Source organism: Abramis brama (genome assembly GCF_963993115.1).
Source record: "Abramis brama genome assembly, chromosome: 7".
Lineage (NCBI taxonomy): Eukaryota > Metazoa > Chordata > Actinopteri > Cypriniformes > Leuciscidae > Abramis > Abramis brama.
Genome location: NC_139969.1, coordinates 26632160 through 26646877, shown reverse-complemented (window position 1 = coordinate 26646877; position 14718 = coordinate 26632160). Strand labels below are relative to the sequence as shown.

The window sequence follows — 14718 nt, the reverse complement described above, 5'->3', positions numbered from 1 at the left end:
TACACAAATGTACATTTATAAAGATTTCAGTTTTAAACAAATGCTATGTATCTATGTATCGAAGAATTCTAAAAAAAAAAAAAAAAAGGTATCATGGTTTCCAAAAAAATTAAATATAAATAAGCGGCAAAATAATAACAAGAAATATTTCTTAAGTATCAAATCAGCACATTAGAATGATTTCTGAAGAATCATGTGATACTGAAGACTGGAGTAATGATGCTAAAAAAATTTTTTCACATTTTTTCTTTTTTAATTACATTTTCAAATATATTTAACAGAAACAATAGTAAACAGCTATTGTAAATTGTAATATTTCACAATATTACTGCTTTCACTGTATTTTTGATCAAATAAATGCAGCCTTGGCAAGCATAAGAGACTTTCCAAAACAAAAAAACAATCTTATCAACTGCAAACTTTTGAATGGTATTTCAATCATGACAACTCTCAAAATAGTTTAAGCTATTTAGCTAGTTTTAGTTATTTAGCATGACAATGATCTTGGTGGACTAGATCTGCTACACTGCTGCTGCTGTTGATTATTGCTGCTGCTGCATAAATAGACATTCATAAATCCCGCGTAGGAGATCTAGGCAGGTGGAGCTGGGGGAGGTGGAAGGTTTCAGAGGAACTCTGATAACAAGCTGCAGGACTAGCCTACATCAAACACTGTACCAGATTATTTCGATATATTGCGCAAGCAATCTCATTGTCTATAGGATCAGTAGAGGCCAAACAGCTATCAGCCTGCACCCTCTAGAGTTTCATGACTGAACTAGATTTATAATGTACTGTAGGCTATATAATGCATCTAATTAAGAATACTTTACTTGAAAGAGCTCATCACAAAGCATTATGGGACTGACTTATGCTGCTTACCTTGTGGAGCAGCTTTGGCTTTGGGAATGTGCTTATATGAATGTCTAGACAGGCGGTTGTTTTTAGAACAGAGTTTCAGTGTACAGCGATTTTGTTGTCGAGATGGATTTCAAGAAGGTCAGATCCTCCTGGTTCATTTTAATTATGAACACTGCTAGGAATTCTTAAGGATCAAAATAAAATCAGAAAACAGACCAAGTAAAATCAATAGTTGCCCGGTAAATTCTCACCTTTAAATGGTATAATTGGCCGTGCAGATCTGCAACTTCACAGACACATGTAGTAAATAACAAAGCAGCATGTGTAAAGGTGAACCGCACCCTAGGAGTGTCGGAGTCCCGTCTGCAATATTTCAGCAGCGTGCTGTTTATCTAAGTCAGTGGCGAGGAAAGAGGTATAATGCATGCCATGACCTTTGAAATAATACACTTTTTCTTGCTGGCCAGAATATTCAGGCTGACTTCCTTCCAACAGTCACTTAATCAATGTTGGCTAGGTGCGACGTTGGTCGCTCGCTCCCTCCTCTATCCGCACGAGTCTGTTTTTCTGGTTTTTCCTCTCTCCGTCTCACCCTCCTTCCTGTGTGTCCTCCAGTTTCTTGTGTCTCGGTATGATCTACAGCTCTGCCACAGACACGTAGCTGTTATTTATGCTACAGCACACTGGTTTGTACATAACAGCAGCACATGTGTGACCCATTACCACAACCGAAGGGTGATCTGCTCACTCCAGTCAAGCGCAACGGCCCGAGTCACCTTGAGCCATGTGGAAATCACGCGATCTGCTATCTGTTATAGAGCACCTTATTTAGATGTAGAGAGCTCGAACGGAACCAAGATCCTGGTCAAGTAACAAGTGTTTTTGTGTTTAGTAGGGGTGTAATAATATATCGTGTCACAATATATTGCAGTACAAAAATGAAACAATATGTATCGTGGATAGTGACAATATGTATCGTGGATAGTTCACCCAAAATAAAAATTAGCCTGTGAGAAAAAATTGAAGTTTTCAGAGTCAGTACTACATTAAACTACAATATATTATGTTGAATATAATGTATAATAATGGGGGAATATTAGTGGGTCCTGATAATGCTTATGTTATAAGTCTTATGTTACCAGTAAAAGTGGCCTACATTATTTTAAATATATCTAGCCAGTGACAGAGTTCAAGCATATTCGTCTGAAATAATCCTGTATTTTCAGGTTCAGAATCATGAATATATTTATTCCGGTGTCACCATTGTCTAAGCCTATTAATTTACACCCACAATGTTATATCAAATTTAGCATTAAATCAACAGTACAATTTTTCTTAACCTTTTATTATATGTCTTGGAGTATCGCAATAATATCGTATCGTGTGTTCAGTATCGTGATATGTATCGAATCGTGAAATTAGGGTATCGTTACACCCCTAGTGTTTCGTGTTTTATCAAAAAATATTTTATAAAATGAATTCATCAATATAATTGCAAATAAAGTAATTAAAAAAAAGCATATAATTATAATAAATAAAAAATGATGAATAATAAACAAACTGTACACATTTAGAAAATTTATAAAATCTAAAATAAAAAATCTAAAAATCCTCTTTAAAAAATGAAAATACCTGATCCCCTATAACAAAGCAGCGCTGACACATTCAAACACCTGTTTAGTTGAACCACTTTCCAAAGAGTATGTTTTTTTTAGTATGGCTGAAAGTTACTGAGAACAGTGTAACATGAAAATGAAGCCCCCTTGGCTCTGTTCATGTGACAGCCTTTACTTATTCATTCAGTTTGCTGACAGAACAACACAGATCAAACACACAAACCTCTCTATTAGCGCATCTTCTCTTCAGGCTCTGACACTGAGCTAATCAAACTAAAGATAAAACTGACTGTATAGCTGCCACGCCAACCAAACTTTTGACAGACCAACAATCTCACGACCCGAAACGTTGCAGATAACCACAGAATTTGAATGTACATCAAAGCCTTTGAATGTCCCATACTGTTTGCATTTTTGTTTGTTTTTCCACCCCAGTTGGATCCTTGAAGTAAAAGATTAAATTTGAATATTTTTGGTTCATTTGCAAATGTTCCCAGATACCAGTAAAAGGAAACTGTAGATGGCGCAGGCTGATAGGTCCTTGACTCAATTTGGTAACGATCGCATCGTCATACATACTGTAGCGCAGCTGATTGGTTGCTGTTCCTTCAGCGGCCAATGAGCTGCGGCTCAACGTACAAATACCGTTATTGGCACTATCTTTTTGCAGAAAGATGACATTTAGTGAATTTACCTAATAAAATAAATATAAAAAAATAAAATTATTAGGCAGTAAATTGCTTTAAATGGAAGTTTCTGCGACAGACACGCCGAAAGGGCCTGCAAACCCTAGCTGTGTTTGTTCACTATACAACACAGCCTCTTATATTTTATTGCCTAATCAGAGAATTTCACATATTTTTACTCTCACTTTCACCTCGCCTGTTCACCGGACTACATTATTCTACTTATTTTGCCTTTGAAACTGAAAGCCTATGATCATTTCACCCTGAAGCTACATTGACCAGGCTGTCGGACATACGACGACTCAAAGTGTGAACTGCTCCAATTACGCGGCTTAGTGAGCATGGCTGTCAGAGCCACAGGGCTGCTTATTCACAATTACTAGACCAACATCAGTCAGAGAATGGCCACTCAACAGCACTACAGAAAATCTCAACACTAGAGATTTAAAGCATGTAGCTGTGTCCGAAACTGCTCACTCATTCACTCATTCACTAATCCCTATATAGTGTATGGCATGTGAGTGCACTATATCTGCAAGGTCATATCTGCAAGGTTTAATGAAGTGAGTGAATTCGGACGCTAACGTATGTGATTTTATCTTGTTACTTACTAAATACTACTTAAAATAAAATTAATAACAATAACAATCATAATGACTTTATTTTGTAATTGTATACAGTAAACCTTCGTTCCAGCTTTGTAGTTTCATCGATTGTATAATTGGTTTATCATGCTTAATATGTGTATAATCAGTCAGAAATTGTTAGAAACTCTCACGCTCACAGATGACGTGGTCGTTGAGTGCCCTCAGGCGACCGTTATGATTAAATTTGAATGAATAAGCTACCTACAGATGATTAACTAATATTTTTAAATCATCCTTACAGTTTAATGAGTTAACAGAAATGCCACAAATTATTTAAACACCTGGACGTTAGTAAAACACATAAAATTGAGTTAATGCCAAAATAATATATTTTAATAATATACCTATATAATTTACCTTATTAATATAATTTCATTTAATTTGAATATGCATCTATATAATATTGTCTATATATTTTAATGTTTTATTCAAGTAATGATTAATAAAAAAAAGCTGCAAAGTAATCTGGTTCAAACTCGCTTGCTCACGTGCACTCAGTCCTCTCCGCATAGGATTTTGGGAAATAGTTCTTCAGCAAGTGTACATCGAATGTACACTCGAATTCAGAGAGGTTTGTGGGTATAAAGTACTCAACGAATGTAGGGAATGATGTCGTTCACTCAGAATTCGGACACCACTACAAAATGGCCGACACCCGATATAGTGCACTATATAGTAGAAAGGGGGGTGGTTTCGGGGACAGCTCCTGTCACACGTCTGAGTTCACTTCCTCCAAACTAAACTGGACTGGAAGAGCTCACTATATGGACAACGGTCTTAAACACTTCTGCTGTAGTGAATCGCTAGTGACTCCAATGAGATCTGGCAGCTACAAACATGTTCTGTCAGGATTAATTACTGATGTTAGTCATAATTAGGGAAAACAGCCTTTAATGTGGATTGTGCATCAAGCCGCAGGTTAAAGCTGCAACTCAAACTAGTCTTTATTCAAAATCCAGTAATTTAAATTAAGCCGCAAAGCCCTCGATAATGCAGCAGGGATGCCGATACAGACTCCAGGTGAGTGAATCCACCCAGCCATATTGCACGAGTCCTTGGGAGAGGCCGCGCTCGACAGACGCAGTTTGTATCTGTCAAACGCTCATGATCTACAGCGCTGGGCTTCAAGCCAGCAGATGGTGGGAGAAATTAAACTTGTGACACGGACCGTTGACTGAAGCCAGGGAAGCAGTTGGAGACCACACCTGTAGAGCAGAGGGGGTCTGTGTGTGTTGCGTGAGAGCGCTTCCCTGGTGTGTCCATAAGCAAATGATGCCCTTCCAGGAAAACTAAAAGTTTTCATTCAGGGAAAAGACCTGAACTGTCATTCAACTGTCAAACACACTGTGATGTGGGGCAGTCAATGTCAAATGGTGTCAGTAAATCAGGACGGTTCTGATCCAAAGTGGTCTTTGCCTGTACTTGACTAACTGGATTTTTTATTTTTTATATCTAGTATTGTGAAGCAATGGATCAAGACCAATCTTCACCAGAGCAGGCTTCTTAAAAATACAAATAAATAAATACCAGAAACAAGTGATTGTCATGACATTTGGTTCTTTTAAAAATTCTAGAATTTGCAAAAATTGGAATAAAACCAGAGCCTCCTAAACCAATCAGCATGTATTTTATTTTCTCTCTGCAGTGAATCAACTTTCAAGAGTGTGATTCATTGTTTCTCATGAATATTTTGCAGTGGAAAAACTCTTTTATACCCCTCCCACATATGCACAACACATGACATGTTTCACAAACAGTGAACTGCTAAATGTATAAAGATTTAGGAGAGATAAAGACAGCAAAGCTGTTGGATGCAATACATGTGAACAAGTAATAACCTGTTTTTTTTTGTTTTTTTTCCAAAGAATCGTGTAATATAATCTGATTTGATAAGAACTAAACAGTTCTGTAGTCTGAAATCTAAGAGCAAACAGGTAGCTGAGGGTAGTGAATGCAATTTGAATTGTTTTCCAATAATTGTTCATTCGATCTTCCTTGAAATTACAAAAAGAATTGTTAATGGAATCTGAATCAGCACTAGAATCATTACGATTCCCAAACATGTTTGGGAGAAGTTTTCTCCAAATTGCTAATTCAATATTAATTCGCTGGCAGTACGAGTAATGTTTACTAATTACACTGTTAAATATGAGAAAGACAAGAACTCCAGGAGTGAGTACCAGTAGAGCTCTTGAAAAGGATATCTAATGAGGAAACCGCATCTTCAATGTACAGAAATATTCCACTGATCCATCATTTAAAAGAATTCTTGTGGGTTCAGAGGACGATGGGAGTCTTTCCAATTCCTCACTATGTGATACATGAAAGCATGCATGTCATCACGTCAGTCTGGCACAAGAACAGAGCATGAAATTAATAAGCCAAAAATGAGAGAGGAACTCTTTTTACCATTCGGAGGGATGGTAGGAAAAAGATCTTAGGCATATTCACCCAGAATTACACCTTCTGATTGCGATTTAGCGGATGCTTGGAATGAAAATCATTAAACCGAACAACGCAAAAGGCACATGTAACGAACTGCTCTGCATTCAGTCTTCACTGCAGTCCATGAGTGTCAGTAATGTCAAATGTCTCTGCTATAGAGAAATGAGGAGCACAAATGGGGTGCAGCTAGACTAAGTCATTATGAATTCACACAGAGGCCCATGTTGGCATCCGCACAATGTGATTACAAGAGAGGCATGGCAAATTTTTATTCAACAGACAACAGCTGTGAGCAAATAACGCCCACAACCTTGGTGGTAGTGCAGCCTGGAAGCTGAAATGAAACCTGCTGGTATTCCACAGATTCGCCGTGTATTCTACGGCGACGAGCGAGCCCTGAAGGCATGTTAGGATGCATCAGTGGCCCTCAGAGGAAAAGAACGTTCACGCTTCTAGAGCAAACAAACAAATCATAATCACAGAAGAAATCCTCTTGTAAATGCCATCTGTTTAAATTGGGATCAATTATGTTGAGTTCACAATAATTATTTAGCAATATGATTCAAGTGGATAATTAGACAGGTAGACGCAGTGATACATATTCCTAAGCTGTGTTTGACCATCTGAACTCAGGTGGGAGTGATTCATGTAGCTTAAACAAGTTCTAGCACATTAACAAAAGTCTGTAAAATAGGTCACTCAACCTCAAGAAGTTTAACTCTATTAAGCACATTATTGCTGGTTGTTTGAGCATTGAGCAAAAAGTTATTTTTCTGCCACCCTGCAACGTTCAACCAAACCAGACCAAACAAATCAAACCAAACCAAAGCCAAACCAAAGCCAAACCACAAAACAAACCACACAAAAAATAAAGCAAAGCAAAACACAAAATAACACAAAGCGAAGCAACGCACAAAACAAAACACTCTATTGCTTTAAGGTTGCTTTATGTTTAACTGCTTTTTACATGGCACTCTGAAATACCATACTAGTTGGTCAATCATGCGATTTGTGGAACTGTTGAACTCCACAACAACTGCTTTCCTACATAGATGTGCTCACTTATTTTCTCTCAATTTTATTATATTTAGATGCATAAAACAAAACCCCTTTAAATCGGGAGTCCTGATAATCCCGCCAGTGTTTATTTTGTGATAATGACTGGCTGACCGCATGTAAAATAGATTATGGTTCTGACTTATTATCATATTCATATACCATGCTATTTACATGGGACATTTCCAAGAAAATTAGAATGGTACTTTTGCCTAAAAAAGAAACACTTTACTTTTTGTATTTAAAGCAGTACAAGCACCACAGTGCTGCCCTGGTTAAACAGTGATAAAAATGAATGTGTTATATTTCAGCCTAATATAATTTCTATGAGCTTAAGATGAGGCGACTGCATTTCTGGCAGAGATTCCCAAGACCCTCCAAATGTACGCAGAGGACATCCTTTAGTAAGTCATTAGAGAACATCATTATCATTCAACTTCTCCTTTGTGCTGGTCTTTCAGCATTGCTGTAGGACACAAATGATGCATTGCTCGCTATGAACAATGAGCTATAAATAGAGTTCATTCTGTCCTGCAGGATCCTGTGGGCGTTCAACTTATCCACTTCACTGTGGAAAGCAGCTAAAAGAGCAAAACGGCCTGCCTTCAATATGGAACCTCTTTCTTACTCTTCCTCTCTGACCAGGGCCACAGGACTCTAACATTCATCAGATGTTTTCTTCATTCGAGGCTTCTAATTTCAACTAAATGGCCTTTGTCTGCTCATACACGGAAAAAAATAAGATTAAAAGGGATTACACTGGGGGCACGTGTGTAATACCAAACACATGGTGCAGGGGTGGGTCAGCCGTTACTACGAGGAATTCTGAGGGATATTTTAAGATATTCATTTTAACAGTATTTGAATTGTTGACATTTCATCATGCTCTCATATTCCGAATCGTACGCTTCACTCTTATGTCTCAGCACATTAAAGTATTGCTAAACATGGGGCAAGATCCAATGGTTTGCATAGAGAAATGGGTCAAGGGAGTTAACAACCTTATACTTAGACACTACTAATGACGCAAGACACTATATTGACGCTGTCGGGCAGAAACAGTATCTCCACATTTCGTCAATTTTATATCTTTTTTCATAAACCATTACTCGGTCTGTGGGTTTTGCAAATATCTAACCAATGAAAAGTATTAAAAATAGCTTATGTCTAAACCTCGTAACTCCATTAGACCTGTAAGTAAAACCTCATCTCTGCTTGTTTGCAATGCAGGTGTAAAAAAAGAACTGGTTCTTTTAATAAGTACAGCGTTTTCTTTACTCAAGAAACACTATATATAAGGCTAATATTTCATGTATTTGAGCAGCTGAGAAGAGTGTCTTAGTCTAGCATTTGCCGTTGAGTCATAGCCAATACTGTCTTAAATAGTCTGTGCGAAGCACATCATCTTCAATACCATGAGATTTTTAGCCAAAATGACAGAAAAACTGAGCGCCACATAGCTACAGTAAACTTTATAACCTGTAAGTTGATGAAAACATAATGAGATACACTTACTGCCTCAGATGCAGCCATTCTAATGACAGACAAAACACCTATGTCCAAAATTTGCTGGTGAATCGGGTTGGGAATCGAAAATCACTTACATTAAAGGCCAGGAATCGATTCCTGTGTGCGCATTTTAATGTGGTTTTAAACCATTCAAGCGCAAGACGACGAAAAAGAGAACTCAATTTGGCACACATGCGTTGTTTTCAGTGCTGGTCACATCCAGAGTGTGTGCACAAAAAGCCGACTCTCATAGTGCACGAATACAAAATTGAGTTCTCTTTTGCGTCTTTTTGCGCCTGAACACTGTAGTGGCAAACAATTTGATGATGTGAAAATATCATCGTAAACACAGTTGGTATTGTCTGAAGTGAACATAAACAGTCGAGAATAAAAACGCATGTGTAACAGTATATTGGATCTGAGCATTAGGTCTTAAAGTGACAGCAGCCTAATAAACCTGCTGCCATCTGTGCATTCATCATAACATTACTGTTAATCAAAGAATAATAGAAAAAGAAAATCACTCAATGATCTCGACTGAATAACTTTTGTAACTTTAATAAGAATTCATCTATATTTAAACTAAGAAAGAAAACTATGCAGTTATCTTACATTTGATTTCAATTTCTGAAATTTGTTCAGTTGTATTTATTTGTACTATATTGTTTACTTGTCTTTAATAATGTTTGAAATTTATAATTAGTCTAGTTTCTTACTTAGTTCTTATATATATATATATATATATATATATATATATATTTTTACACTTTTAAAAACCTTATTCGTCAATCACCCATCTTTATAAACCATCTTGGTGAAACTTCACAATAAGGTTCCATTCGTTAACATTATTTAAATACATTAGTTAACATGAAAAATACTTCTAAAGCATTTAAAAATCTTAGTTAAATGTTAATTTTAACATTTACTAATACATTATTAAAATCAAACGTTGTATTTGTTAATATTATTTAAAGGACCTGGGTTGACAAAGATCAGTTGCGTTTTTATTTACTAACATTAACAAAGATTAATACATACTGTAAAAAATACATTGCTCAGTTGTTAGTTAATGTTAGTTAAACATCAACTAACGTTAACTAATGGGAACTATATATTTAATTTGAATAGATAACTTTTTTTATAAAATTAATACTTCCATCACTTGTTGTGGCTAGTGGATTAAGCCTGGCCTGGTGGGTAATGTTCAAATCTACCTAGGCTCATTTCACAATCCCACCCCATCTTCTGCTGTCACTTCTCCACTATTTGTCCAGTTGAAGGCAAAAGCTCATGCAGGGCCATCAAATGCCCAGTGGGACGTCTCACCTTCCAGCACAGTGAGTTTGGCGCTGGTGTTGATTTCTCCCATGCTGTTGGTGGCTGTGCACTCATAGATGGCCTCGTCCCTGTGAGTGCGCAGCGGCTGTATGCGGAGAACTGAGCCCGAACCGTCATCAAATTCAATCACCTGAGAAAGAAAGAACACACACACACACCATTAAATGTTTTTCTCTCTTCTCGTCTTAAATTTACGGCAAACCCTCAGACATATCGTATATCTTCAAAAAGCGGTGGGTCTTTAATCACCTCCCTCTGAACTTCCAGCCAACAACTGTCTGGAGTTATTCTCCTAGAACTTTTACATATGATATGTTACAGCCTGGTGCAGAAAACCTGAATTCAGCCTGGTGTGTATGGGGCTGGAATACCTAGGACACTTAAAGAATACTTAAGAGATGATACATTTAGTGTATTTAGGCTAATGTGTTCTCCTCCCAGATCTGTGTGCATTGCCTCATTTAGATCAAGAGCAGGGCTAGGTGACAAGGTAGAAACAATTATATATATTATACATGATTAAATATATGTTGTAGTGCTGTCAATTGATTAAAAAATTAACTAGATTAATCACAATTAAAACCATTTACTTTTTTTTTTACATTTATAATGTAATAATTTCACAATTAATCTCCAAATTAATGTTGAGACAACATAAAGACAGTATATTTTAAATACTTGTTTATTGGCATATTTTTATGAATGAAGGCCAGTATCACTGATGCCAATACAGCTACTGATGTCTCATAAAAATAAATTTCCCCCCCAATTTCAAACATTAATTATAGCCATTCAACATTTCAGTGTAATTTTTAACATTTATTAGGCTTCAAAAAATATAACAACTTTTAATTTAAGTGAACTTTAAATAATCCTCACATAAATCCATAATAAATGTCATATTTACCTGTGCCCTTCCTACATGTCTAACAGGTACTGTAGGACATACAGAAATTGAATATCAATTTATCAAACAGTCTGCACTGCATAAATTATCAATTAATTATATAGACTAATCCTTATTAAAGCTACAAAAGCAGTGAGTAATTTTCTCTGTTACCTTTGTTCTTTGATTAACTTTACTGACAGACAGAATTAGTCACTTTAAGACCAGCAGCTGCTGACAGAGACACGGATCTCACACGCGCCTCATTCTCTCACAAATATTTACATTCATTTAAGACTTTATTTAACTCATTTAAGACTTCTCTTATGAGGATACTCGACAAAACAGACATTTTGGCATAAATGTGTGTGTTATTGTTCATTCAAGCACAAAAGAGAACTCGATTCTGGTGCGCAGTCTGTGTTGTGTGTGTGTCAGGACACAGCCAGCGCGTTCTCTTTTGCCTTGTCGTGCTGGAATGGTTCAAAAGCATTTGCATGAATTAGAGCGTGATCATATAATGTAATGCTAGCCAAAGGATGACAGAAAAAACAGATGCTGCGTTAATTGCGTTAAATATTTTTAACGCGTTAAACATTTTTAACGCGTTAAACTGAAAAAATTGCATTATCGCGTTAACGTTGACATCCCTACTATTTTGACGATATTTTACAAAACATTTATATATAAATGTTTGTTATTAGATACAAGTTGGTTTGGTTTGACATTTTTAAGTGTGACTTTTTAATTTATTCATTATGTTTAAATTATAATTACGTATTTATTTATTTATTTATTTAAAGTATTTGGGGGGTCACAGTTTTTATTTCTAAAATAAATAAATACAAACATTTTTAAATAAAATAAATAAATAAATTAAATAAAGTGCAACAATATTTCATTTAAAAAATAAATAAATAATATATCTATATCTGTCTATCTATCTATCTATCTATCTATCTATCTATCTATCTATCTATCTATCTATCTATCTATCTATCTATTTATTTATTTATTTTCGCTGAAATGGGTAAAAAAATAACATTTGACAATATTTTTTTTCCTGAAATTTGTCAAATATTTTTTTGAAAGTGTCCAAATACTGTTATTTTTTTTTTTTAAATAAATAAACAAACAAACATTGCTCTGAAATAGGTGAAAGGTTAGTGGGTTTATTTTTTATTTTATTTTTTTGTTTATTTATTTTTTGCTGAGCTATTTTTCTTTAAGCAGCCCTGTTTTTATATTAAAATATTGGGCCTTCATACTGACCCCAAACCATGAAGAGGTACATTCAGATCTCAGCTTAAACCCTAACACAGACAGAACAGGAAATGGGGCGAAGGGAATAGAGGGAGAACACAGACGGGTGTGAGGTGGCTGAGGGCAACACAAAAGAATATATCAGCATAAGATCGCAAGAAGAAAAACAAGAGTGTTGTGCAAATTCCTGATGATGAAAAGAAGAAAGGCATCATGATGATGTGGCATGGGAGAGACAATGACATGCTAAGGAGAGGCAGGGAAAGACAGTTAGTCACCTCAAAGCGCTGGGAGCTAACTTTCTTTCCTTTCTTCATCCATGTGATCCGAGGCTTGGGCTCACCCGCTGCTTGGCACACAAAGGACGCCACTCCTCCTGAAATCCCTGTCTGGTCCTCTGGAGATTTGATGAAATTTGGCAAGCCTTGAAAAGTGAGGTGAAAAGGAGAAGAAAAAAAATTAGTCCCTGGGCTGTGGTCGAACAAATCTTTGTTAAACTAGTTATGAACGGGCATCCTTTAAACTGGAACTACGTTAACACCTGCAGCTGAGCCTGAGAGAGACTTTCACCCACAAGTCACCTAGGCTAATACTTCTCAGAATGTCCCACGCTCTGTATGACAGCTTCTTATTGACTTATTCTTATTTAAACTTATTTAAAAAAAAAAATAAAATCACAGAACATTCGCTAAAAACCCTTTAAAAGTCAATGAGGCAGTCATAAGCAGTGCGTTAAGACGTTGTGTCCAGACGAAAATGGTTCAACGTCTCGAGAACCCTATGTTCCGATGCACTCCGTCTAGATCTTGAGATGTAAATTTAGCCCATTCATTTTGTACGATTAATTATAAAACCAAGAACGTGATAAAAGATTAACTAACTGTTCGCATTAGCCATGTTTCCACTGCCGGGCCAAAAGCGAGTATGCTAGTGCGTGTCAGGGCCAGTCACGTTTCCACTGTCACTTCTGGGCTTGATCGGGCCTCCTTCGGGCCAATGGCCAGGGTTTTTTGGCCCAAAGAATACCTTGGACCAAAGAGGGCTTGAGGAGTTGTTATGGTCAAAGGCGGAGTTTATCTGAGCAGGGTCAACACCATTTCCCATGTTATCTCAACATTTAAGACATTTAAAATGCTCATTCTTTCTAAAGAAATGTGACCTAAGCATATATTTTATCAATATTTTTCTAAAAGTCATAAAAGCCATAATGGAGTTGGTCTGTGCAATCCTGTGATCACAAATAAATGGAAGCATGCGTGACTGAATAAGTATGTGTGCTCTCTTTTTATGTGAGATCATGATACAGTATACCAGTTTGATTCAGAATTATTGATGAAGAATTATTGACGCCCAGCACGTTGTTAGCCCCGGCTCGCACTGGCCCGACAGTGGAAAAGCGGCTATTTTGTCATATTATTATTATTATTTTATAATTAAAATCACACTGAAGTTTAAACACCGACAGCCCTGTTAAATATACATTAATTGCATACATTTAACTGTCAATCATTTTTACACAATCATAAAACAAGGTAAGTGTTAAACTGACAGAATGTGTTGCTACTTTTTAGAACCACACAAAATTAAAGTATTAACCTGGCAGTCCTAGAAAACACAAAATAAACACAGTCAGTGTGATTCAACAGCCAAAAATAGCCTCAAGAATTAAGAAACAATCCCACACTGACAGAAAGAATGAAAACATTTCATTCTGTATTCAAAAAGAGAAATGTCGACAATGGTATGGCTTCAGCAACTAATAGCTAAACAACATTGTTTTTTTAGTTTTTTAAAGAGGCCAGTCAGAGCACGTTGCAGCGCATGGCTTTCTGGGAGAACAGCTCACACACCCTGCGTTGTTGTCATGCATTTACAACAATGGGACAAGTTCCACCACTGCTCAAGCCAGGTAGTGAAGATAAAAACCCACATATATCGCCTGAGTCATTTAACACATGTAATGGCTTGTTTTTAAAGACATTTGGCAGAATCACAGCTACTGAACAACATTCTGCAGAAACAGTGGGTGATGCGGGTGAAAGGTGAATTATTAAATATTATACTAGGCGTGCCACTTGCATTTTCAATTCCCTAAGCATCATTCACTAACGACTTCAGATCAGAAACCCAACCTTACTCAATCTAATAGAGCATGGATTCACATCTGTAAATACTTCACCTACATTAAATATAAAATACACAAACAAGACCCTGAAAACCACCTTTAGCCCGCTGTCTTTCCTTTTACGCAACACAACAAGATTAAATGAAATACATTTTCTCATATGTATTACCTCACTATTTCATCTGACTCCATAAATGAAAAAGGTTTTAATGATGTCTGAGCATCACTAAATGTGAGCGAATGTTTGATTATTCTTTTTAACTCTTTAAGTATATTTTACCAG

General features: G+C 36.4%; 1 protein-coding gene across 9 annotated transcripts in view; it reads right to left on the bottom strand.

The window, feature by feature from the left end:
• The window catches only part of ptprfb (protein tyrosine phosphatase receptor type Fb), a 196713-nt gene that overhangs the window by 86298 nt on the left and 95697 nt on the right, over positions 1 to 14718 (bottom strand). For all 9 annotated transcript variants that reach the window (XM_084121072.1, XM_084121077.1, XM_084121073.1 and 6 more), the window contains exons 3-4: positions 12589 to 12734; positions 10150 to 10291 (exon numbers count right to left, since the gene is read on the bottom strand). In XM_084121072.1, the coding sequence (XP_083977198.1) occupies positions 10150 to 10291; positions 12589 to 12734 (288 nt within the window). The remainder of the gene's footprint in view (positions 1 to 10149; positions 10292 to 12588; positions 12735 to 14718) is intronic.